At 41.0% G+C, this 25,770-nt stretch overlaps 1 protein-coding gene across 2 annotated transcripts in view; it reads left to right on the top strand.

The window, feature by feature from the left end:
• dstyk (dual serine/threonine and tyrosine protein kinase) overlaps window positions 1-25,770 on the top strand; it is a 130,284-nt gene that overhangs the window by 78,720 nt on the left and 25,794 nt on the right. For both annotated transcript variants that reach the window (XM_078546425.1, XM_078546424.1), the window contains exons 5-12: window positions 1,624-1,707; window positions 5,414-5,590; window positions 7,450-7,579; window positions 8,239-8,395; window positions 9,901-10,033; window positions 12,246-12,359; window positions 16,475-16,589; window positions 20,623-20,757. In XM_078546425.1, coding sequence (XP_078402551.1) covers window positions 1,624-1,707; window positions 5,414-5,590; window positions 7,450-7,579; window positions 8,239-8,395; window positions 9,901-10,033; window positions 12,246-12,359; window positions 16,475-16,589; window positions 20,623-20,757 — 1,045 coding nt within the window. The remainder of the gene's footprint in view (window positions 1-1,623; window positions 1,708-5,413; window positions 5,591-7,449; window positions 7,580-8,238; window positions 8,396-9,900; window positions 10,034-12,245; window positions 12,360-16,474; window positions 16,590-20,622; window positions 20,758-25,770) is intronic.

The raw sequence follows: 25,770 nt of genomic DNA, 5'->3' as shown, positions 1-25,770 counted from the left end.
TCCTGTAAGGACTCCATCCTATTCTCTCAGTTCCTTCACCTCAGTCACATCTGTTCTGATGATTCCACTTTCCAAAACAGTGCTTCTGACTTGTCTACCTTCTTCATTAACCGAGGTTTCCCACCCACGGTGGTTGACAGGGCCCTCAACCGTACCTGACCCATCTCCTACGCCTCTGCCCTCACACCTTCCCCTCTCTCCCAGAACCATGATAGGGTCCCCCTTGTCCTCACTTTTCACCCCACCAGCCTCCGCATTCAAAGGGTTATCCTCCGCCATTTCTGCCAACTCCAGCATGATGCCACCACCAAACACATCTTCCCTTCACCCCCACCCCCGGCGGCATTCCGTAGGGACCGTTCCCTCTAGGACATCCTGGTCTACTCCTCCATCACCCCCAACACCTCAACCCCCTCCCACGGCACCTTCCCATGCAATCGCAGAAGGTGCAACACCTGCCCCTTTACTCCCCCCCCCAACCATCCAAGGGCCCAAAAACTCCTTTCAAGTGAAGCAGCATTTTACTTGCACTTCCCTCAATTTGGTCCACTGCATTCGTTGCTCCCGATGTGGTCTCCTCTACATTGGAGAGACCAAACGCAGACTGGGTGACTGCTTTGCGGAACGCTTTCGGTTTGTCCACAAGCATTACCCAGACCTTCCTGTCGCTTGCCATTTCAACACTCCACCCTGCTCTCATACCCACATTGTCTGCCCTTGGCCTGCTACAATGTTCCAGTGAAGCCCAACACAACTGGAGGAACAGCACCTCATTTTCTGATTAGGCACTTTGCAGACTTCTGGACTTAACATTGAGTTCAACAACCTCAGATCATGAACTCTCTCCTACATACCCATTTTTGATCCCCTTTTTTCAAATTTACTTTTAAATTTTTATATATATATTTCCCACCTATTTCTATTTTTAAAAATTTATTTCCATTCATTGTTTTATTCCCTTCTTTTAGCCTATTTTGATCTTTGCTGCCACACCGTCCCCTCCCCCCACCCCACCTCCGCTCGGGCTATCTGTCACTTGCTCATCCTGCTTTCTACTCTTAATGTCACCATTAGCACCTCCTTTAGCCCGTATCACCACCATCAACACCCCTTCGACCTTTTGTTTATGACATCTTTTGCAATCTCTCCTTTGCCTCCTTCTATCCAGCTTCACCTGTCCCAACCCCCTTAAACAGTATATATTTCACCACATTTCTACTTCTCTTTAGTTCTGAAGAAGAGTCACACGGACTCGAAATGTTACCTCTGTCTTTCTCTCCACAGACGCTGTTAGACCTGCTGAGTTTTTCCAGCAATTTTTGTTTTTGTTTCCGAGGCCCATCAAGTTTGCCTTTTACCATCTTGGTTAGTCACATGTTATGACATAACAGGGTTGACTAATCATTTTGATCAGTCTCTATCAATGAGTTTAGAAGATACCCAGAAAAGTGACTAAAACCACAGAGAGCTTTGAGAGCCATGCATCCAAAGCCACCTTGCTCGTCCCCAGTAGGCACTTCTTGCCACAAGCCATGTCCCTGTTTGATAATTATGCTGTGAATTGAAACTATCTTTGTATTGTGTCTTTTCAGTCTTTTGGAAAATAATCATATCTTTTTCTAGATTTTAAACGCTGCTTATCATGTTGAGGTGACATTCCATTCAGGATCAACGGTGTCGCGGCTGCTTTGGGAGCAGATTAAGCAGGTAAAGATGCTTGCTTCTGGTAATTTCAGAAGTACCACTGAATTTAAAGGCATTCCAAGTTCTCTCACTCCATTGCAATATCTCTAAATATCTCTAAATTATTGAAATTTGTCCCTGTCATTCTTGTTCAAAGGCCTATCCTAATTTTGAAAGAAACATGGAGTCTGTTGATCGCTAAATATGTTGTTGCACTGCAGCAGTGTGCATTTTGATTGGAAAGTGCTGGGTTTAATTCCAGGTAACTGACCTCGCCTAAGGGAGCAGTAATGAGTGTACATCTGACCTCTTGCATCCCTTGCATTAGTAAGTAGAATATGCTGATTGCTATCCAGTAACCTCCAGTAAAAGGTGTGGAAGTCCTGATTGTAAGCACCCCTGCAGGCAAACATACCAATGGTATATGTTGTCTTGGCTTTGTATATAAAGAAGGACCACCTTGAGGGACCAAAGGGTGCCTGTCAACTGTTCCACAACATGAATCAGCGCCTTCAGGAGCAACACAATCGTACAATGATTTAACATCAGCTCTAGAAGGAGGCCATTTGGATCATCATGCCTGGGGCAGTTCTTTTATCTATCCCTGATTTTTTTTCCCCCAAAGCCCTGCAAATTTTTATCAATTTTTGTTCGATTCCCTTTTTGAAAGTTATTAGTGAATCTTGCAGCACCCTTTCAGCCATTGAATTCCAGATTGTTATCGTTTACTACATTAAAAACACAGCATGTCACACCTGGTTCTTTGCCAATTGCCATTAAATTTGTGTCCTTTGGTTGCTGAAGTTTCTGCCACAAGAAACCGTTTTCCTTTATTTAATCGTTCAAAACGATGGAAAGTTTTCATAAACTGTTATATCTCCCTGTGTTCTTCTCTAAGGAGAATAAGTCCTAGTTTCTCCAGCCTGCCCATATAAATTGAAATCCCTCATCCTTGTAACTATTCTGGTAAATGCATCCGCATCCTCCCCAAGACATTGTCATCCTTCCAAAATCATGGTGCCCAGAATTTTACAATGCTGCAACTGAGGACTAATTGTTTTATAACGGTTAAGCATAATTTCTTTACCTCAGTTTGTTATGGCACAGCCGATGGTAAGTGTTGAGTTGTTCAAATCCCAGAGGGAAACCTGAAACAACTGCCGCAACTGGTTTTGCAATTTGTATAAATTTTGAGATGCGTGCCTTGAATTCAGTAGTAATAAGACCACCAAGTCTTGCTGGTTTTTTACAAAACTAAATTAAACCTTTTTTAATAGAAGAAATTATTTTAAATGCATACATAGATCTATAAATTACTACAATGATAACTTCTAAATCCCCTAATTAATCTAACTCCCAGTTACACTTTTGTTAAGGCAACAGTAAGACACACCGATTTAAAAGAGCCAGGCAAAGAAACATGATACCCTGAACAATGTAATTCAAAGTAAGTTTTCTTAACTTCAGCACTTTGTAGACAGTAGCTTGAGGTGTCGATGCTGAAGGTGTTTCACACTTGTTTGGTCTTAGAATGCCTACCCTTGCACACAATATTCTCTCCTTTTTATCCATATTTTCCCCTTTGAATGCAGATTCCTATTGTTTCATTGTCTTTGGACCTTACCACTCAGATGGTAAAGCTCTCTCATAACCAATTTTACCAGTAATCTTTGGAAAAAATAAATACTGTTTCTGAACTTCACCTGGCTAGGTGACACATTTCTCCCCTCCTTTGAAAACAATCTAGTCTGGTTTATTTAAAAATGCAAATGTCCTTTTACACCTTACATTTTAAACTTCCCCCATGTTTACCTACTTAACATTTCAAACCTAGCTCATCATCTAATACATCGAAGCCTTCAGACCAGGTGCCTTTAATCCAATTAAGTCTTGCTCTCGCTTACACACACGCACACACACACACGTGTAGACACAGCAATATTTTACAATAAATTCCAATAACATTATTATGTCTTCCTGACATTCCTCTATTAGTAAAGCCAGGGCTCCCATATGATGCTTTAACAGCTTTTTCATCTTGTCCTGCTACTTTCAAAGAATTGTGGATGTAGCCACCAGATCTGTGTCTGCATCAAATTGTGCTTTGCAGTTCAAATTGTTTCTACGAAAATGTCTTATTTCTCATTTTACTGTATTAAATGTCATCTGCCATTTGTTTGACCGTTTCACCAGCCTGTCCCTTAAGTCTGTTCATATCCTCCGCGATGTTTACTGCTGTTGTCATCTGCAACTTTGAAGCTGTGCCCTGTATACCCAATTCCAGGTCATTAATATATCAAAGAACTGTGATCCTACTACAGATCACTCTGAGAAAACAATTGTACATTTTTTTTCCAATTTGAAAAACAACCCCTTGTTGTTTCCTGTCCCTTTGTCCATTTCACAACCAGGTAATATGAAGTGTACATTTGAATTGAGACCAATGCTAGCCCTAGCACAACCTGTAAATTTGTAGAATTACCCATCGTTTCAGGGAACACAACCTTGAGTCCAACCCATAACATTCCCTCCAATCATCTGTAGGTCAAAGGCCTGTGTCACCAAACTTGTTCACCCCATGACTGAGCAGAGCTGACTGGAAAGTGATCAAGAAAAATCTGTTTGTTCAAGGTTTTATTTTTGGAACTTTGTCCAGTGTATGTATACTTAATATTTTATTTTTTGTTCCTTGCATGGTGAGTAGCAGGTTGAATGATTGGAGTATTGCTGCTTTATGTTGTTTGCAACATTGGGCTCGAAGAGCAGACCACATTTCCTAGATAATCCTTATGATTTGCAAAAGTGGACCCTTGTTTCTCTAGTTCTGCAATGTGTCGAAGATTGGATTGTGCTGCTACTTAATATAACATGGGTCCACCCAGAGGATTCCTGTGGAATGAGTTTCCAATCTATGGCATTGGCAGTGATGTTGAAAGAAGACCTTTGTGTTCATGTACAAGAAAAGCAGCAAGCTGGAGGGAGAGTTGTTCAAAGCTGAGTATAGAACAATGTTGACAGAAGATTGGGAGGAGGGCACATCCTAACCCATCAGCCAAATGGATTGGAGGGACAGTGGAAACTTGAGTTTATTTTGGCAATGGTAAAATAAATATCAAGAGTATAATTGTCGATGAACGATTAGCTTTATGATGATTGGTGAGTAATTGTTGCAATTCAGTGCAATTTCAAATACATTGTGGTCCATCTCTGGTCAACGTATCAGACTGGCTTGCCCTAATAACTTGTTGTATATTCTCACGCAAAGTCTAGTAGAGTTCCATCCCTTGCTGGTGCATATTGAGTTGTTGGATTTCAGCAGGGGATTAGCAAATTAAACCAGTGTATTTGCCCTCACTGTTCCTATGTTTAGTAATAGGGAGCTGGGAGGAAGACGACCATGGTTTCCACTCCTGAGTGCAGTCCAGTGTCCCCTCCTGGAAAATATGCATGCGAATGACCAGATCAGTGTCCTCCACAATCAAGTCGCCTGCTAGTTTGTTCTCTGTAAACACATCCATAAAGACTGGCCACTCTGATGTACAGAGGAGGGCTGCTGAAACTCATGAAACTGCATCCCAACAAGAGTCAGCACCTTGCAAGGAGAAAATTGGCAAAAATGATGCTTAAAAAAAAAATCTAGAGTGGCTGGTTATCAATGCCCAGAGACTGGTGAGGTTCCTTGTTCGAAAGTCTTGAAGTTCATTGCTTTTGTGTGTCTCTCTTTCTCTAGATTATTCATAGGATGCCATGGGTACATCCCCCAGCTGTAACAATTGAGTGGAAAAGGAAAATTGCACAAGACGCCATAGAGAGCCTCTGTGCATCAAAACTTGCCAAGAGTATATGTAGTCAATTCCGCACCCGGCTCAACAGTTCACATGAAGCATTTGCTGCCTCTCTACGACAGGTTTGTTCATATCGACCTAACATATTAAAGCACATACAACACTGGTACCATGACATTCGTCTACATGATTATAGGTTTTGTTCACTTCCATAACCAGTGTTTTTATCCAAAGCCAATATCACTCACGGTTGAAAGGTGTATGTACAATAGCCTCTTGTCAGCCATGGCTGATTGGTTTTAGTTCCATCCAGAGACTTGGGCACATACTCTCGCTGACACTTGGTGCAACACTGCCTCAGTATTGTGTTTGTCAGTCTTTTGGATGAAACGTTAAAATGTACCTTCTCTAGACGTAAAAGATCCGAAGGCATAACTTCAAAGAAGAATAGGGGAAGTTACATGGTGTCCTGACCAATATTTATCCCTCAACCACCATTATCTTTAAAAAGAAAACCTAGCTTATTTGATCACTATTAATTTCTATTTGTGAGATCTTGCTGTGTGAAAATTGGCTGCTGTGTTTCCTTCGCACTACATATTCCTACACAACAAGTGATTATGCTTAAAAAATACTTAATTTAGCTATAGAGCACATGGTAATATCCTGAGGTTATAAAGTTGCTTTAGAAATGCAAAGCTGCCTTTGTTTACAGCAACTACTCATATTTGCATAGTGCTTTTAACACATAACATCCCAGTATGCTTTGCAGGAGCATTATAAAGCAAAACGTGACAGAGCCATGTGAGGAGATATTGGGTTAGATAACTGCAAGCTTGGCCAAAGTGTTAGCTTGTAAGTAATGTCTTAAAGGAGGAAAATTAGTGTAGTGATGCAGAGTTGCTTGGGGAAGCAATTCCGGAGTTTAGGACCCAGGCAGCTGATGGCATGGCCATCAATGGTGGAGCAATTTAAAATCCGTGATGCTCGAGCCCAGAGTTAGAGGAGTGCAAATATCTTGAGGGTGTGAAACTGGAGGAGGGTACGGAGATGAGCAAGGGAAAGACCATGGAGAGATTTGAAAACAAGGATGAGAATTTTAAAATTAAGATGTTTCTTAACCGGGAGCCAGTATAAGTCCCCAAACATGGGGCGATGCAGTTTAAGACATGGGCATCAGAGTTTTGGATGACATGAAGTTTACAGAGGGTAGAATGTGGGAAGCCCAGCACACGATTGGAATAGTCAAGTCTAGAGGTGACAAAAGTACAAATGAGCTTTCAACAGCAGATGAGCAGAGGAGGTTAAAGTTGGGCAAGGTTACGGGATTGGAAATAGGCGGACTAAGTGATAGTCCAGATATGAGGTAACAGGCAGGCTTTTACCAGGGAGAGGAATGGAGCTGGTATTTGGAGACTGAAGTTTAGAGTGACAACTGCAAACAATTCTTCAGTCTACCGATATTTAATTGGAGGAAATTTCTCCTCAGCCGGTACTGGATGCTGAATACACTGGCCAACGTTCTTTTAGCAGCTAGCACGCCAGATTAATTGGCCTTTCATCACATTGCTGCTTGTAGAATCTTGCCGTGTGCAAAATGGCTGTTTTAAGTCATTGTGCTGCAAAGTAATTAACTGTGTGAACACTTTGGGACTTTTCTGAGACGTGATACGCAAATTGACTCTCCGATCAGATTAAAAATGGAGACTCTACCACTTTTTCCCTGGTGAAAAGTGAAAATAGACAATTGGAATGGGGCCGCCAAAGTGTGATGCATAGAATTAATTGCTGCAGGCCCTTGAGCCCAGTTGGGTTTTGCCAGTATTTATGCTCCATATGCACCTCTACTCCCAATACCTCTTCATTATAACTCCAACATATCCTATCCATTTTCCCACGTATTTATCTAACTTCATTTTCAACGCATTGGCTTCCCCTTAAATTCTTCAGAGGGTTCGATTTCTCTGCTGTTCCTCCACAGCTTGAAACAGGGCTTTCAGGAAGACTTGAAAAGACTGAAGATCTGTGGCTGAAAGTACGCAAAGATCATGCCCCACGTCTAGCTCGTCTTTCACTGGAAAGTCGTTCTCTACGGGATTTGCTGCTGCATGGTAAGGTTGCTATTTCTTTGCACTTTTTGTTTGTGTGGTTCTTGGAGGCTGGCAGTCTCTTGACTTAATGCACTGATGGCTCAGTAATGAATATGTGCATGACATAACGTCCCTACTATATAATTTAATTAAATATCTCTCCCTGTAATAGGAACAGAAATAGATCATTCAGCCCCTTCAGTCAATTCAATTAAATCAGGGCCGATCGTTATTCGTAACTCCATCTATCCTCTTTGGTTTTTAACAATTTTTCAGTCTCTTTTCAGTTTTGAAATTTTCAATTGTTTTCCAGTTTCAACAGTTGCTTTTTAATGAAAGTTCAAGATTTCTACTTCCCTTTTGTGTGAAGAAGTATTTCCTGAATGGCTTAGCTTTAATTTTTATGGCTATGTCCCCTTATCCTGGATTCTCCACCAGATGAAATAATGTGGATTGAAAGAAACTATCTACTCCTTTAATTATAAACACCTCTATTAGATCACCCTTAATCATCAAAACTCAAGGGAGTACAAACCTAGCCTATGCAACCGGTCATAATTTAACTTTTTTAGCCTTGTTACCTTCCTAGTGAACCTGTGCTGGAGGGTCAGTGTACCCTTCCTACTGTGTAGTGCCCACAACTGAACACAGTACTCATGGTGTTTGTCTCTCTAATGCAGGTAAACCTAAATTAGGGCGTGAGTTGGGCCGTGGCCAGTACGGAGTGGTGTACCTATGCGACAGTTGGGCTGGTCACTCGCCCTGTGCACTGAAGTCTGTCGTGCCTCCAGATGACAAGCACTGGAATGACCTTGCACTAGAATTCCACTATACAAGGTAGGATCTGTACAAAGCTTGACATCCAGAGTGTTGTTGCACCCAAGAATCTGCAGGCTTTCTTAGAGGGCCTTGTCTGATTGCACGTATAGTTACATCCTGGATTGTAATAGTCCACACCGACCAGAAGGGCATGGGTTTGATTCCTCATCCGAAGTTAACTGCTTTCAGAGAGGGTGCACTTATCCTGCTACAATTGGTCTTCTTGGGATTTTAGTGCTGGAACTCTAGTTTTGAACTAGCATAAGCTGATTAAGGTCTCGTACTGGTATAATGTGATATGAGTTTGCGCCATTTACACCTAGTCCTGGTAAGGACTGGTTTCAATACCGAATTCCCACTTGTACTGCCACTTTGTGGATTTTCCAAAGTTGGAAGAATGCACGGGAAGCTTCTCCTGCTATAACTTGGCCGTGTTATTGGCATCTGTTTTCAAGAAGATCCATATTGGACTCAAAGTTAACTCTGTTTCCCTCTCCACAGATGCTGCCAGACCTGCTGAGTTTTTTCCCCACACTGGCTGTTTTTATTTCAGATCTCCAGTATCCACTGTGTTTTGCTTTTAATGGAACTTTTGCTCTCCATCTGTTTTTCACTTGATTTCAGAGAGTTTGACGATGGCATTGGATTACCAAAGTAAAAAATGTTCCATTGCCCAATGTTGACAGGTCTTGCCATCGCCTTTTGTAAGGCTTTAGGAGCAGAAACTGTTGTCACAGTTTTCATGTCAAATTCCCTAACCAATGCCCCACTAGAGAGGAAGTGTAACTCTAAGATGTCGCCTTCAAACTTTGGTGGGGGCAAGTTATTATGTGCTGCATGATTTGGTCAGGGTTACTGCAGTTGCAGCCAGGTGAGGTTTTGAGGTGCCACTTGTGCATCAAGTGCCCCGGCCACATTGGCCACGTCCAGTCCATATTCTAATAAGGATTCTCCACATGCTCTGGGGGAGATTGAAGCCTGGTTGTTGAGAGTTGTTGGATCAGAGATGGTGTGTTTATTTGGGAGCCTTGATGGCTGCAGAAAATTCACCAAAAAGTGTTTAATAAAAACTATTCAAGAGTTAACTCTTTTTTTAAAGTTAAATGTCACATTGACTGAGATTTTGTAGTAAAATTAAATAATAGAGGAGAAAGGGACAGCCAAGGAGGAGAGTTGGCACTTGGAGGGTGGTGGGTGGGGTGTGGTCATTGGTGGGAAGAAATTCCCAGGCTTGACATTTTGCAACAAGCATTTGGTTTTAAATCTGGGGGAATGATCTGCTTAAAACAGACATGCTCAAGTTTAAATTTCACATTAGAAACCACCTCTGATTTTTGAGATTTAAGATAAATGAGATGCTTATGTTACTGTTTTCAAATCCAAGTACAGGTGGACAGAAAAGAAAACTACATTGGTCGTCACTGTTCAATATTACAATTGAGAATGCTGGTGAATATGGGGTCAATAAAGCTTTATCTGTTTCCAAAATTGAAAACCAGTTTGTTTTTTCTTCCCTGCGATAGATCTTTACCCAGACATGAACGGCTGGTTGATCTTCATGGGTCAGTAATAGACTACAGTTATGGAGGTGGATCCAGCATTGCTGTCCTGTTAATCATGGAGAGACTACACCGAGATCTCTATGCTGGGTTGAAGGTAAGCACAGGAGGCTGACTACTATTCCACACCCAGGTTCTGTCTAGGACCGGGCCTTTCAGCTCCTCCAGCTGACTCCATCTGTCAGTTAAATAATGACAGATCTGCACCTGAACTTTGTTTACCAGATTTTGCTCCGTGTCTCTTCATAGCCTTTCCCAATGAAAATCGATTTGAATCTGCCTGGCAAATCTTCCAGTTGACCCCCAGCATTCGCAACCTTTTGGGCAGCAGGTTCCTGATTTCTATTTGCTGTGTGGAGTAAAAAGGCTTCCTAATAGCAAACCTGAAGGACCTTTGATCTATTGCTTTAGATTTCCTCCACCAAAGGAAACAGTTTCTCTGCTATCCTATCAAATCATTTTAATTTTTTAAGTCCCTTGATCACATCTACCTATTTGAGCAAAATTTTGATGTTTCCAGGGTTGGCAGTTAAGGAAGCCCTCTTGCTTCAGACAATGTGGAGCTGAAGGTGGCAAATTACCTGCACCATCTAATGCAGATGCTACGACCTCTACCTCTGAAACAAGATGGACACCTCTCCATAAGGAAGAACAATCAAATCACCAGCCACACTTGGTGCTTCTGTCTGCTGTGGATTCTGGGAGAAGTTTTGCTATCTGTCAGTCCCTGAGCTCACATTTGGGTTGTGTGGAAATTACAAGTATTTCAGGCACAGAAACAGATAATTAGGACCAATCCGATAATATCGATGTTTAAGCTGTACCCGAGGCTCCTCCCATCCCTCTTTTGTTTAACCCCACCAACGTATTCTCCACTTTTATTTATCCAGTTTCCCCTTGAATACTGTAGAATAGATGTATTTACCATAACTACCCCTTGTGGTAGTGAGGTCTACATACTAACTACTCTCCGGATAAAGAAGTTTCTCCTAAATTCCCTGTTGCGTTTTTGCAGTGACTGGTATTTATTATCCTAAAGGAAACATCTTTTGTCCCTCCTATCCTATTAAACCCTTTCATAATAAAAGCCTCCTATGAGTCACCCCTCAGTTTCTCTTCTAGAGAAAAGAGTCCTAATTTGTTCCATCTTTTCACTTCTCACATCATCCCTGTAAATCATCCTTTGCACCTTCTCTAGTGCCTCTAAATCCTTACGATCTGGCGACCAAACTGTTCACAGTATTCCAAGTGGGGTTTAACCAATTTTATAGCAGTTTAACATAACTTCAAGGATTTATACAATTTTAGCGGAATTCAAAATGAAGTAATGAATAGGAATATTTCCTGTTGCCTTCATTTAACTTTCTTAGTCTGATTTGTTGCACAAATGAGTAGAGGGGGAAGAATTAATGATTTCAGGATGCATAAAACAGTGACAAGGAAAGTATATAAAGGATTATTTTAAAGATTCCTGTTTGTGTGTCGTCCCTTGATTTGAAGGAGTTCCATCATGGTCTGGTGTAGGAAAGGGATTGAAATATGGTTTTCATCTAAATCTAACCTCTTGGACTGTAATTGCCTGGGCACTTGCACCATTGTGATGCATCTGTTGTATGACCTTTTAAACTACACAGGAATCCCAGGAAATAGCAGAGGTTTTTCAGGCAACTTGGCCAACATTCCTCCTGTTTTTAAAATGGATTTAACTGGTCATTGTGTTTACAAAATGGTTACTTTATTTGTCGACAGTACATATTCTAAGGTGTATTGAGACATTGCTGAGACACTTGATAAGGTGCAAAATTGATGCAAGTTGTTTTGTTTGCTTGCAGGGAGATTTTTGCTCATTACAATTAACTCGTAATCCTCAGTCAGCTGGTTTCTTATCTTTCAAATGTGGTCAGCGTGTTAACGGGCAGTCGTTTTCGGAAAACTCACCCAGTGCCCTTTTCCCTTTATTTTAAAGTTAAGTTGCACACAGACACCCATGGGACCTAGGCAGAGTTCAACACTTCAGATTTCCAAACTTTCAGCCATCTGCTGAATAAACACTGGAGCATAGATTTGGCTCTTATGTTTTTTTTTTACACATTCATCTAACTTTATCGGGCCTCAAACACTAGAAACTTAATTAAATATTCTAGAAGAAATGCATCTCTCTTGTTTTGGTGAGCATTTTATTGTAGTTTAAGTACCACCGAACTCGAAGCCATGGCATTGCAATGGTTGCTGACTTTTTGACACATTTCCTGAAGCTAGTGTAGACTCAAGTCTCACTCTAAATTTAGAAATTGCTCTCTAATTTCTAGGTTGGCCTGAAGCTTGAAGTGCGTTTGCAGATAGCTCTTGATGTAGTGGAAGGTATCCGTTTTCTCCACTGCCAAGGACTCGTGCATCGAGATATTAAATTGAAAAATGTGTTGGTAAGATCTAAAGGTCCTAACTTTACCTAATAGGTTTGTGTTGTCTTCTACCTGTCTGTTGTATATTGAATGGTTGATTATTTATTTCACTAAATTTATTCCTCCAAACTCATTCATCTCTTTTGGCAATGTTCAGTCTTCAGCTGAAGCAGGGTTAGAGGGCACAGGGCATTTGCTTCTCACTGGACTAAAGGCAATTTTCTTCAAATAATTGATTAATGTCTTGTGGATTGGTTTCAGTTCTAGTCAAGTTTCAATACCCATAAAATCTCACTGCACAGAAGGAGGCCATTCAGCCCATTGTGTCTTTGTCAGCTCGTTGAAGGATCTAACCAATTTGCCCCACTCTTCTTCTCTTTTCCCCATATCCCTGAAAATATTATATTTTCAAGTATATATCCAATTCCCTATTGAAAGTTATATTGAATCTGTTTCTATCATTTTGTCAGTGCATTCCAGATCACAATGCATTGCATAAAATAATTCTCATTTCTCCCTTTGCCCCCACCAACCCCTGGATTTTTTTAAACCAATTATCTTAAATCTGTGTCCTCTGAATATTGACTCTCCTGCCAGTAAAGAATTCTTCTCTACTCTATTCTATCCCCTCAATTTTGAACACTATCAAATCTCCCCTTCACCTTTTCTGCTCCAAGGAGAGTAATCCCACCTTTTCCAGTATGTTCACATGTGCTCTTTTTAATAATATGAAATGCTTTTTTGGTTAGCCTAAAATATATCTGACCAAGTGTGTGCTTAGCCTGTACACTCAATTGGCCTGGTGGCTTAATGATTTTCCACCTTTGGAGGTGATGGGAAAATGTCATAGTATTCCCATCTATTCTCCAGTAGTGATTTACTCAGTTTCAAGGTTGATCGTTAAATCCAGGCCCATTAGCTCTTATGGCCAAGGTAAGATTTGATTCCTAAGACCCCTGCTTATGCAATCTGTAATCTAGTTATGAACATGAGGAAATGTTGGTACAAAACCTTAACTTTACATCTTTTTGTGAATGAAAAGATACCGAGATGGAAACAAAAAGTTCTTCATCCCATTTATCCAAACTTTTTAATCAACTTTGATCAATTTCATCTTCCTCGCACTTTAACACCAAGACTAACTTGTGAATTGGGCTTGTGTCTGTCTTCTTTTGATGTTTCATCTGAGACGAGGGATGTAGTTTCTCCTCTCCCTCTTGAGACTTTGTTCCATGAGTAATGTTGTGCAGTGAATATGGCTGCATACTTTTTTCCCCTAATTGTTTGGTTTTGAATCCAATGCAATTAGGTGCTTCTGTGCTATCTCCTATTTGAAATGATTTGGGTAATTTTAACCTGTTGGACCATATAGATACAAAGCACTGGTATCCCCTCACTTACTGCAGGAAAGTGGGAAATAGAAAAGTTGACACAGCTTCTGTTTTGGGAGAAGTAACTTTGAGGTCAGGGAAGTTGAGACTCTTTCTGATGCTGACGCTGGGTTCACAAGCTAAACTGTTTTTTGAAAATCAATCTCGGCATTAATCCAGTTTATCTGCATCTTCCACTTTGAACACGGGAAATGTTAACTGGTTTTCTCAGTTATAAAAGGGAGGAAATTGCCATCTTTGGCTATTGTAACTTGGTATTTATTATCTCTCAAGGTCTTTCTGCCATGATTTAACTTTGAAGTTGAATTGATTTTCTAGCCTGTTCATCGCAACCTTTCTTGCTTTATATTATAAATTAAATCTGTTCCTTCAATGTTTAACAATAAGGTTGGAAGAGAAATAATGCACATCTAGTTGACAATGGAAACCCTTCATTAGTAACTCTTTTGTATGTCAGATGCTTTAACAATATCCCTGCACTGAAGCCAATGAGATATGCACACAGTGAAATAGTTTTCAGAAGAAGACAATTAAATGTAAGAATGAGTCACCCTACATTGATGTAACCTTTATGATGACAAAATTATAGCAAGTGACTTTAGCATATGGTGTCCTGGGCTTATAAATCAAGGAATAGAATACAAAAAGCAGGGAGTTCTGCTAAATCTATATAATAGTTTGGCCCCAACTAGAGAATTGTGTCCAATTCTGAGCACCACATTTTATGAACGGTGTGCAGGCTTTGGAGAAGATACACAAGTGATTTACTAGAAAGGCTCCAGGAAAGAAGGATTATAATTAGGTAGGGTTCTCCTTGGAACAGGGAAAGCTCAGGTGACTTGACATAAGTGCTTTATATCGTGAAGGGTTTGGATAGAGTAAACGAAGAAGAATGGTTTTATTATGTCTGGTTGATAACCAGAGTGCACAGACTTAAGGTGATTGGCATAAGGACCAAATGTGACATGAAAAAATCTTTTTATGCAATGATGATCATTTGGAATGCACAGTCTGAGTGGTGGATACATATTCAATAGTTAGGGTTTCCAACTGTGATTAAATGTATTCCTGGAAGTTTTGTGATATGACTTTCCCCATATTCCAACAATTAGCCAACACATTCCATCCTTGTGACCCAATTGGAAAGCAGAAAGACTCATTACCCAGTTGGATGATGCTTGACCATCAGCCAAACAGCCTTTTCTCCCCATTTTTAATATTTTTATATCTGGTCAAGAGCAATGTTCACAGAAAATGACAAAAGTATCTTTTTTTTTAATGTCCCTATGGTTTTTCTCCAGCACTGTATACAACTGTGTCCTGGAGATTTTCTCTTTAATTCCTGGAAACTCGAGACTAAACCTGGAGGATTGGCAACCCTATCAAAGTAACTTCCAAAAGAGAAATTGCTAGGTACTTGAAGGAAGGGATATGGAGAAAGCGGGATGGGACTAGCTCATTTGCCCTTTTGAAAGAGCTGGGGCCAACTCAATGGGCCAAGCAGTGACTATATTTCAGAAGTAAATCATTGGACGTAAAGCACTTTGGGATGTGCCAAGGTTGTGAGAGGTGCTAAATACATGCAAGTTCTGTCTTTGTCATTTGGATACTTCAAAGCACTTTGCAACCAATAAATTACTTTTGAAGCGCAGCTACTGTTATATGGGGACAAGTTGGTCACCAAAAAGTAGAGTACAAACTCTGCAATAATGTAATGAGGGTGAATTTCCTCAGTGTTCTCCAGATCCGCCCTCATTCCTGTGGCAGGAAACCTCTCTACAGGCAGTTGGAGCAGGCATCCTGAGGAAATATTTTTTTTTCACCCACCTCCCCCACATTGTTTTGTAATAAAGGACTGTTCCAGTAGAGAGAGGTTACTTAGCCCATCAAGTCTGCCATGTTTCTTTTCTTCACACAAGCCACTTTATCTCATCCAACTTTCTCACTCAGCTTTTTACTTTTTAAGTAAAGGTAATCATAAATCACTGATCTCTGAGCGAATGCACTATCGAGAGTGTGCTTTTTTTTTTTAAGGCCAGCATTTGTTGCCTAACCCTATTTGCCCATGAACTGAGTGGCCTCCAGCCATTTCAGAGGGCAGTTAAGAGTCAACCACATTGCTGTCGATCTGGAGTCTCATATAGGCCAGACCAGGTAAAGATGGCAGATTTCCTTCCCTAAAGGACATGAGTGAACCAGATGGGTTTTTACAACAATCGACAATGCTTTTGTGGCTATTAATAGACTTTTAACTTGGGTGTTTTATTGAATTCAAATTCCGTCATCTTCCATGGTGGTATTTAAACCCAGGCCCCCAGAGCATTACCCTTGGTCTCAGGATTACTAGTCCAATGACGACGACATCACTGCCTCCCCCATGATGATGGATAGTGGGATGCCATGTCTTTGGCAGTGTTGTTGAGGGAAAATTGTTCACTAGGGACACCTGGTGAGCTCCCTCTTGCTATTTAACTAAAGTTGGTGGGCAAAATGGTCGCACTATATTAATATAAAAGCAAAGCACTGTGGATGCTGGAAATCTGAAATAAAAACCAGAAAATGCTGGCAAATCTCAGGTCAGGCAGCATCTGTGGAGAGAGGAACATTTTGAGTCCATGTGACTCTTCTATATTGGTAGGACTACATTGTCAGGAGCAGATTTTATTTGAGGCACATTTAGTCTCCTAGCTTTCTGTAGGGTGTTTTGTTTCAAATTTTTTTTGTCTCTTTTTTATGATTCCATAGTTGGATAAGCAGAATCGAGCCAAAATCACTGACCTGGGGTTCTGCAAGCCCGAAGCTATGATGTCTGGGAGCATCGTGGGGACTCCTATACACATGGCCCCTGAGCTGTTTTCAGGTATGTTGTTTTATCAGTTTGGGATTGTTTGACTGGGGGAGCTTCCAGACAGAATTGCTAAGCCAACGTTGCATTAGGAAAGTGTGGGCTATGACATACTAACTCTAACCTGTGAGCTAAGTCACACAGCTGAGAAGTGCCAGGCTTCAATGCTGTTGAGTTAGCTTGGCAAACATGGCTGTTTAAGGTCTCTTAAGTTGAGAAAGGTAAAGTCGAGCAGAGTTTCCACCCTTGATCCTCGTCTGGTGTACCAATGGTGGGTAAGAGGGCTTGGCACATTCTGATTCCCTTTTTGATTGAATAGCTTACCCAGCACATGGGAAAGATCCTCTTAGATGAGATACCAAAGGACAACCAGCGCATGTTGCTTGAGACGTGCATAGGTGGTAGCAAGAATTTGCATTTATATAGAAACAAAAACAGAAAATGCTGGAAAAACTCAGGTCTAACAGCATCTGTGGAGAGAAAAACAGAGATAACATTTCGAGTCCATAAGACTCTTCTTCAGAGCTAAAGAGAAGTAAAAATGTGATGAAATTTATCATATTTAAGGGGAGTGGAGCAGGTGAAGCTGGATAGAAAGCCAGTGATAGATGGGGGCAAAGGAGAGATTGACAAAGATGTCATAATCAAAAGGACAAAGGTCATGGGAGTGGTAAGGGCTAAAGGAGGTGCTGATAGTTGCATTAAGGTAAGAAAGCAGAATGTGATAATAGGACAATGGTAAGCACTCTGGAAAAACATGAACAAGTAACAAATGGCCCTTATGTGGGTGGGATGGAGGACATGGACAGTGGTGGAGAAAAAAGATCGAAAATAGGGTAAAAGGTAGGGGAAAGAACAATGAATAAAAATGAAAATAAATAACATTAAGTGAATAAAAAATAAAGATAAAAATGAGTATTGAAAAAAGGGGTGAGGATAGAGGTGAGAGTTCATGGTCTGAAGTTGTTGAACTCAATGTTAAGTCCGGAAGGCTGTAAAGTGCCTAATCGCAAGATGAGGTGCTGTTCCTCCAGTTTGCGTTGGGCTTCACTGGAACATTGCAGCAGGGGCCCCCCACCCCAATCGGCATTCCGTAGGGACCGTTCCCTCCGGGACACCTTGGTCCACTCCTCCATCAGCCCCAACGCCTCATCCCCCATCCCATGGCACCTTCCCATGCAACAGCAGAAGGTGCAACACCTGCCCCTTTGCCTCCCCACTCCTCACCGTCCAAGGGCCCAAACACTCCTTTCAGGTGAAGCAGTGCTTCACTTTCACCTCCTTCAATTTAGTCTACTGCATTCGCTGCTCCCAATGTAGTCTCCTCTAAACTGGAGAGACCAAACGCAGACTGGGTGTCCGCTTTGCGGAACACCTTCGGTCTGTCCTCAAGCATGACCCAGACCTTCCTTGCCATTTCAACACATCACCCTGCCCTCATGCCCACATGTCTGTTCTTGAAGCCCAACGCAAACTGGAGGAGCAGCACCTCATCTTCTGATTAGGCACTTTACAGCCTTCCGGACTTAACATTGAGTTCAACAACTTCAGATCATGAACTCTTCCTCACCCCTTTTTTAACCCATTTTTTTTTTTCAATACTCATTTTTAATTTTTGTTTTTTATCCACTTATTTTTATTATTTATTTCATTTTTATTCATTTATTCATTGTTTTATCTCCACCTATTATCTTATTTTCAATCCTTTTTCCCCACCGCTGTCCCCTCCCCCACCCCACCCCCACAAGGGGCCATCTGTCACCTTGTTCATGTTGTTCTTTCCAGAGTGCTTACCATTGTCCTGCTATTATCACATTCTGCTTTCTTACCTTAATGCAACTATCAGCACCTCCTTTAGCCCTTACCATTAACATCCCCTTTGTCGTTTTGTTCATGACATCTTTGTCAATCTCTTCTTTGCCCCCAACTACCACTGGCCTTCCATCCAGCTTCACCTGCTCCACTCCCCTTAAACAGTATACATTTCATCACATATTTACTTCTCTTCAGCCCTGAAGAGTCTTTTGGACTCAAAACGTTAAACTTTGTTTCTCTCTCCACAGATGCTATTAGACCTGCTGAGTTTTACCAGCATCTTCTATTTTTGTTTCAGATTTCCAGCATCCATAGTATTTTGCTTTTATTATTATATTTTTATAGCACCCTTGTGGGGGGAGGGGATAAAACAATGAATAAATGAATGAAAATGAAAAAAAAAAGTGGATTAGAAATTAAAAATGAGTTGTAAAAAAGGGGTGAGGGAGAATTCATGGTCTGAAGTTGTTGAACTTAAAATACAGCCTTCCGGATTTAACATTATTTTAAAATAAATATCTCAAGGTATTTCTCATGTTGGTTGATTTAACATTTGTATTTCTGACATTTCCTGTGTTAATGTTCAACCTGTTGGTTTTTACCTTTTTCTTGCTGATTTTTGGATCTGGCACTTAAAGACATGGAAATCTTAAGATCCTCTTCTAGGTGATAGATCAGCAAAGGTGTATGGTGGCAGCTAACCATTCTCTTTTACCAGTTGTGTTGGGCAGTCAGACTTCTGATCTAATATTTTAGCATACAGTGTACCCTTGGCAGTGGGGAACTGACTGACTTGGTGAAGTTACACAGCTTTGATTGGGGTTCTAATTTTGACATCTGTCTGCTGTTTGGCAGAAATAGGTGCTCACAAATCCATGATTTATACTGGGTTAACCATCCACTGGTGTGTGCTGTAAGCAACATTGAAAGCATCAAATGACTACTCAAAGAAACAGTGTCATTCTGAATGACAGAGTAACAACTGCCGCAAGATGAATGGTTGTCGCCACTGACACTTGGCTAACAATTCAGTTCTAGTGGCCAAACTGACGAATGGATGGTTTACTTTTCCTGTGTGTATATACTCTCCCGCCCCCCGAAATATCATCATCATGCACAAGGCTATTTCAATGTGAAGGGGAGATGTTACACACTCTGATCCCGCAACGACCACACGAGACTCAGGCTTCCTTTTAACATATGCAAGGGAGCCGCAATCATTCCTAAGAATTAAGACGCAGCTCCCTGATTACATTTCACTACTTTTGTACCTTTTCTTATCCTAACACATTTGAGTATATTTGAATACATCCAATAGGTAACCGACACACCAGCTCCATACTATCTCTATCCTATTGAGTACATAAACATGTGATTTGCTAACCAATTATTCTAAAGGATGTATACATAATTATGTTATCCAATCAGGATTAAGGCATGTATACATGAACCTTGATTCTTGCAACTCAAGACTGTGTTTTTGTGTTTCATCAAAGCCCCTTCTTTGTCCATTGTTCATCTTCCCATATCTAAGCTAAAACCACCTTGTCCCTTCCCTTGTCTGAGAGAGCAGCACACTTAATCTAATTTATATCATATTTTATCTCCAGCCTGTCTCTCAAGGCTGTGCAATGTCCATCTGGTTTTCCTCAACTGTTAATAACTTTAGCATCAATGGCTGCCTAGAGATTTAAGCGTGATCAGCAAATTCTTACTGTGTTTTCTTTTAATATATTTAACTTCCCTCTAACAAATAAAAAGTGAGTTTGGCACCAAGGGACCCTGCACTGTTACTGAGCCACTTTTGTTGAAATTGACCTTGTCAAAGGAATAGGAGTCGGCCATTTGGGCCCCTCCAACCCCTTCCACTTTTCATTCAGATCTGATCTGCTCCTCAACTCCAATAATCCACCTTTGTTCCATAGCCTTTGTAGCTCTCGCATAACTGTCTATTTCTTGATATGAAGCAGAGGTACAAGACAGCCCACCATGACCCTGCTGTCAGCACTTCACAAATACCACCCACTAGGTAGCGGTGAAGAGAAACCAGCTGTTTTGTCTTCAGCGGTGTTTCTAACAAGTCAGAATGGGTTCACCTGAGACTGGGTGTGGGGAAGGGAGGATGAGGATCATTAGTTAACTAGCCACAGCATGTCCTCAAATATTAAGAGTATAATGCTTACATTTGTTTCTTTAACCTTCATCTCCAACCCCCGCCCCAAAAAACCTTTAGGAAAGTATGATAATTCCGTGGATGTGTATGCATTCGGAATCCTTTTCTGGTATCTGTGCACTGGAACAATTAAACTCCCGGAGGCGTTTGAAAAATGTTCAAGCAAGGATCAGCTGTGGAACAATGTGAAGAAAGGTACGTGGTAGCTACTTTTCTATGCCGTCTAAAGTGAAGTAAGTTGGAGGCTGTCTCAACAAGTACTTGCATGTAAATAACACCTGTTTAATGTAGTTAAACGTCCTAATGCATTTCACAGATTAGTAATCCAACCAAAATTGACAACCCAAAAGGTGGCGTTTGGACAGGTAATCAAAAACTTAGCACTAATTTTACATTTGACATTTTTAGCTTGGAATTCACAATTTTTTGGAAGTTATGCAGAGTTTCACAATTTGCCTTGTCTGTGCTGCTGTGTATTGCATTGAGATGTGAACTGGAGATGACTGTTCCCCTACTGTCCTCCTCCTTTTAAACGTGTCAGTCAATCGTTCCTGGTCCCTGCTTGTGCCTGGTGGTGTTTTACACAAGAATTGCCACCACCTTTTTTCCTCAAACAGCTCACTTGAGTCTTTTGGTGCATTAAGATCCTCATCAAAATACCGAAGAACAATACCACTCCTGCACATAATCATAGTTCAGTTGAATAAAAACTTGGAACTGAGTCTGAGAGGAGTGTGATGCTTCAAAGGTTTTAAAAGTGAAATGTGAGAGAAATCCCAATTTTTCCATTTAGCCCTTGTGCTTTTAGTGCAGCCATAACCTTGGTTGCAGGTAGGTTTGAAGAAACATCTTAGAAGAGAGAGAGACAACAAGTTTAGGAGAGAGTTCCAGAGCTTAGAACTGAGGCGGTATTTTGGAGTGAAAGGAATTGGTCAATGCACAAATGGATTACTTGATCCCGATTCTGGTAAGTGAGTTCACTGTATAAAATATTAAAAGGAATGGGATTTAAGATGTGGGACCTGGGAGAGTTGACCTAACTTGACTTTGTGGCAATTTTGACCTGCAGGCTGGCCTAAGAAGGGGCTTGATGCGAATTTTATTACTGGGTTTAAGTATTCTCAGGCCAGGCTGCAGTTCAAAATTGCTACATCAGCTCTCCCAGCTCCCACATCGTAAATCTCGTTCCCTCTGATAAATTTGTACCATGAATTCGCACCCACAATGATCTAGGTTTGAGTCATCCTCTGCCAGCCAAAAAATGCATTTTATCTTTACTTCAGCCACAGAGTTTGAAGTAAGTGTGGGTTTGTATTTTCTTTAATATTTCTATCCTCCTGAACATCGCATGATTCATTCTGTCAGTAATTGCGGCCTGTTAATAGCAGTGATGTCACTGACACCAGACTTATCTGTACCTCCATCCCTAATCATAAGATGAAAGGTTTTGAGTCTATTCGTGGTGCATGGGGAAATGTCTCGTGTGTTGTTAGCCAGCTTTGTGCTACAAGTTATCTGGCCGTCTCTCCTGCAATGATCCCAAATTATCCTCGTGACTGTGAAGGCAATACCATGGAAAGCATATTGCTGGGACGCTTTCCTGTTCTTTCATTTTGTTAAACACCACACGACAATTGCAAAATCAGGTCTTTCTCAAGCTCGTATTACACAATCCAACATGAGTATTTGGTTAATTCATTTTACAATATACCTATACGATTACACAAATTGAGTTTCCGATTCACTATAAGAACTTGGGTACATCTCACACCACAGTTTCAACATGACTACACTATAATGGTTTACTCAAAACACTTATAGCATTCCTATCTTTAACCTCTATATTCCATTCATACTAACACTAGACCACAATATAGCAAAACGACACACAATGCAGATATATATTATGGTGTGGAGACAATATATTGAAGTTCTCTCAATCTCTCCCAATGATTACCATGTTATATGATTCACATTAGCCCTTCAATCACTTCATTATTATAAACAGTGGCCAAAAGATGTCCCAAACTCCAACAATGTGGATGAATGACCTTCCTTCAACTAGGTTTCCATAACACAGCCTCCCTATTCAGCAGAACTGAAAGCTGTCTTTGTGTGCTAATCTGACAAATAGCCCACGACATTGAGGTATATGGATAGTGTGAATCCACATTACCACCTGTATTACTTTTATTCCCCAGCTCTATCTATTCCCTTGCTAATTTTGATGTATTCCAACCTCTATTCCCCTGGTTTTATCTTTTCCTCTTCGAGATGTAGCGGGATTGTTGCCTGATTTCTGCTCTGTTTTTGTATGCTGAGAGAATGTTTCCCCTTGTGGGAGAGACCAGAACTAGGGAACAGATTTTAAATATAAGGAGTCTTCCATTTAAGCCAGAGATTAGAAGAAATTTTTTCTCAGTGTTGAGAGTCTTTGGAATTCTCTTTCCCAGAGAGCAGTGAAGGCGGAGCCATTGAATATCTTTAAGGCAGTGATAGATTCTTGACTAACAAGGAGTCAAAGGTTATGGGGGGTAGGTGGAATGTGGAATTGAGGCCACAATCTGATCAACCATGATCTTATTAAATGACGTAGTAAACTCGAGGGGCCAAATGGTCTACTTCTCCTAATTCGTACGTTTGCATGTACCTCTTATTTCAACCAGAAATGCTTTCTTGCCAGATTGATTACATTGTTCTTTAGCTCTTAGGATAAGTTTGTTTTACAAGTCTATCTTTTCCTTATTTCCTTGCACCTTTTTACAACCTGCATATACCTCCTTTGAACTAAAACAACTCAATTCAAAACTATTCCTGTCATTGCTTTATGTAAAACTCTGATTGTAGTTCCTCTTGGTTCATTAACCAAAACCACTGTTGACTTTAGATCCTCGCAGTCACTCTAGTCAGAACCGTAGAACCATGGAAAAGTTACAGCACAGGAGGCCGCCATTCGGCCCATCTTGTCCATGGCAGCCCGAGGGCACCCAGGTGCCATTTCTAATCCCACCTTCCTGCACCTGGCCCATAGCCCTGCAGCTTTCAGCACTTTAGGTGCAGATCCAGGTACTTTTTAAAAGAATTTAGAGTTTATGCCTTTACCACCAACTTGGGCAGCGAATTCCAGACACCCACTACCCTCTGTGTAATAAAAGAAAAGTTTTTCCTCATGTCCCCCCTACACCTTCTGCCACTTATTTTGAATCTATGTCCCCTGGTTCTAGAGTTCTCCACCAAGGGAAACAATTTTATCCTGTCCACTCTATCTATTCCACTCATAATTTTGTACACCTCAATCAAGTCACCTCTCAGCCTTCTTTGTTCTAAGAAAAATAACCCCAACCTATCCAATCTCTCCTCGTAGCTACACTTTTTTCTAACCCTGGCAACATTCTTGTAAACCTCCTCTGCACTCTCTCCAGAGCTATTACGTCCTTCCTGTAATGTGGTGACCAGAACTGCACACAGTACCCCAGTTGTGGCCTCACCAGTGTTTTATACAATTCAAACATTATATCATGACTTTTATATTATATACCTCTGCCAATGAAGGAGAGCATTCCATATGCCGCCTTTACAACCATGCCTACTTGAACTGTGTTGCCTTTAGGAACCTGTGTACTTGTACGCCAAGATCTCTCACTTCATCTACCCCCTTTAGTATATTCCCATTTATTGTGCATTCCCTGTAATTGTTTGACCTCCCAAAATGTATGACCTCACACTTCTCTATGTTAAAATCCATCTGCCACTTTACTGCCCACTCCTCCAACCCATCTATATCGTTTTGGAGATTATGGCTATCCTCTACACTACACTATCCACTACTCGGCCAATCTTTGTGTCATCTGCAAATTTCCCCCCACGTTCACGTCCAAATCGTTAATATATAACACAAACAGCAAGGACCCCAACACTGAACCTTGTGGAACACCACTTGAGACAACTTTCCATTCGCAAGGGCATCCATTGACCATTAACCTTTGTTTCCTGTTACAAAGCCAACCTTTTATCCAGTTTGCCACATTACCCTGAATCCCATGGGCTTTTACTTTCCTGACCAATCTGCCATGTGGGACCTTGTCAAATGCCTTGCTAAAATCCATGTACACAACATCCACTGCACTACCTTCATCAACCCTTCTTGTCACTTCCTCAAAGAATTCAATCAAATTTATGAGGCAAGACCTTCCTTTAACAAATCCATGCTGACCATCCCTGACTAGTCCATGCCTTTCCACACGACAGTTAATCCTATCTCTCAGGATTGATTCTACTAATTTACTCACCACCGATGTAAGATTAACTAGCTTTTAATTGTTTGGCATTTCCTTTGATCCCTTCTTAAACAATGGAACTACGTTTGCATTTCTCCAGTCCCCCGGTACCTCCACTGTATCTAGTGAAGATTGGAAAAACATCCTCAGAGCATCTGCTTTCTCCTCCCTGACTTCCTTCAGCAGCCTCGGAAACAATCCATCTGGCCCTGGTGACTTATCAACTTTCAAGAATTTCAACGCTTCGAGTACTTCCCCTCTCTTTATGACTATCCCACCCAATATCTCGCAGTGTTCCTCCTGGACTACTATATCTACATCCTCCCTTTCCTTTGTAAACATGGAGACAAAATATTCATTCAAAACCCTTCCCACAGCCTCTGCATCTACACACAAGTTTCCATCTTCATCTCTGATTTTTCTTTTTCCTTAACTAACCTTTTAGCATTAATGTATTGGTAAAACATCTTTGGGTTATCTTTAACTTTACTTGCTAATCTTTTTTCATGCCCTCTCTTTGATTTCCTTATTTCCTTTTTTACTTCGTTCCTGCACTTCCTATATTCGTCTAGGCTATCTGCAGTGCTTAGTTCTTTGTGCCTATCGTACGCTTTCTTTTTCTGTTTGATCTTCCCCTGTATTCCTCTAGACAACCAGGGGTGTCTAGATTTGGCAGTACCACTCTTATTTTTGTAGGGGACATGTCTACTTTGTACAATTAGGATCTCGGTTTTTAGTGCTTCCCACTGGTTTTCCACTGTTTTATCCTCCAGCAGTGCTGTCCAGTCCACCTCAGCCAAGTCCCTGCTCGTTTCTGCAAAATTTGCCTTCCCCCAGTTCAAGACTTTTACTCCTGCCTTATCTCTGTCTTTTTCCATGGTAATGCTAAATCTAACTGAATTGTGATCACTGTCCCCGATATGGTCGCCAA

This window comes from Cetorhinus maximus, chromosome 8 (genome assembly GCF_964194155.1).
Source record: "Cetorhinus maximus chromosome 8, sCetMax3.hap1.1, whole genome shotgun sequence".
Taxonomy (NCBI): domain Eukaryota; kingdom Metazoa; phylum Chordata; class Chondrichthyes; order Lamniformes; family Cetorhinidae; genus Cetorhinus; species Cetorhinus maximus.
Note: the sequence above shows the minus strand (reverse complement) of the source record. Positions and strands in the feature narration are given on the sequence as shown.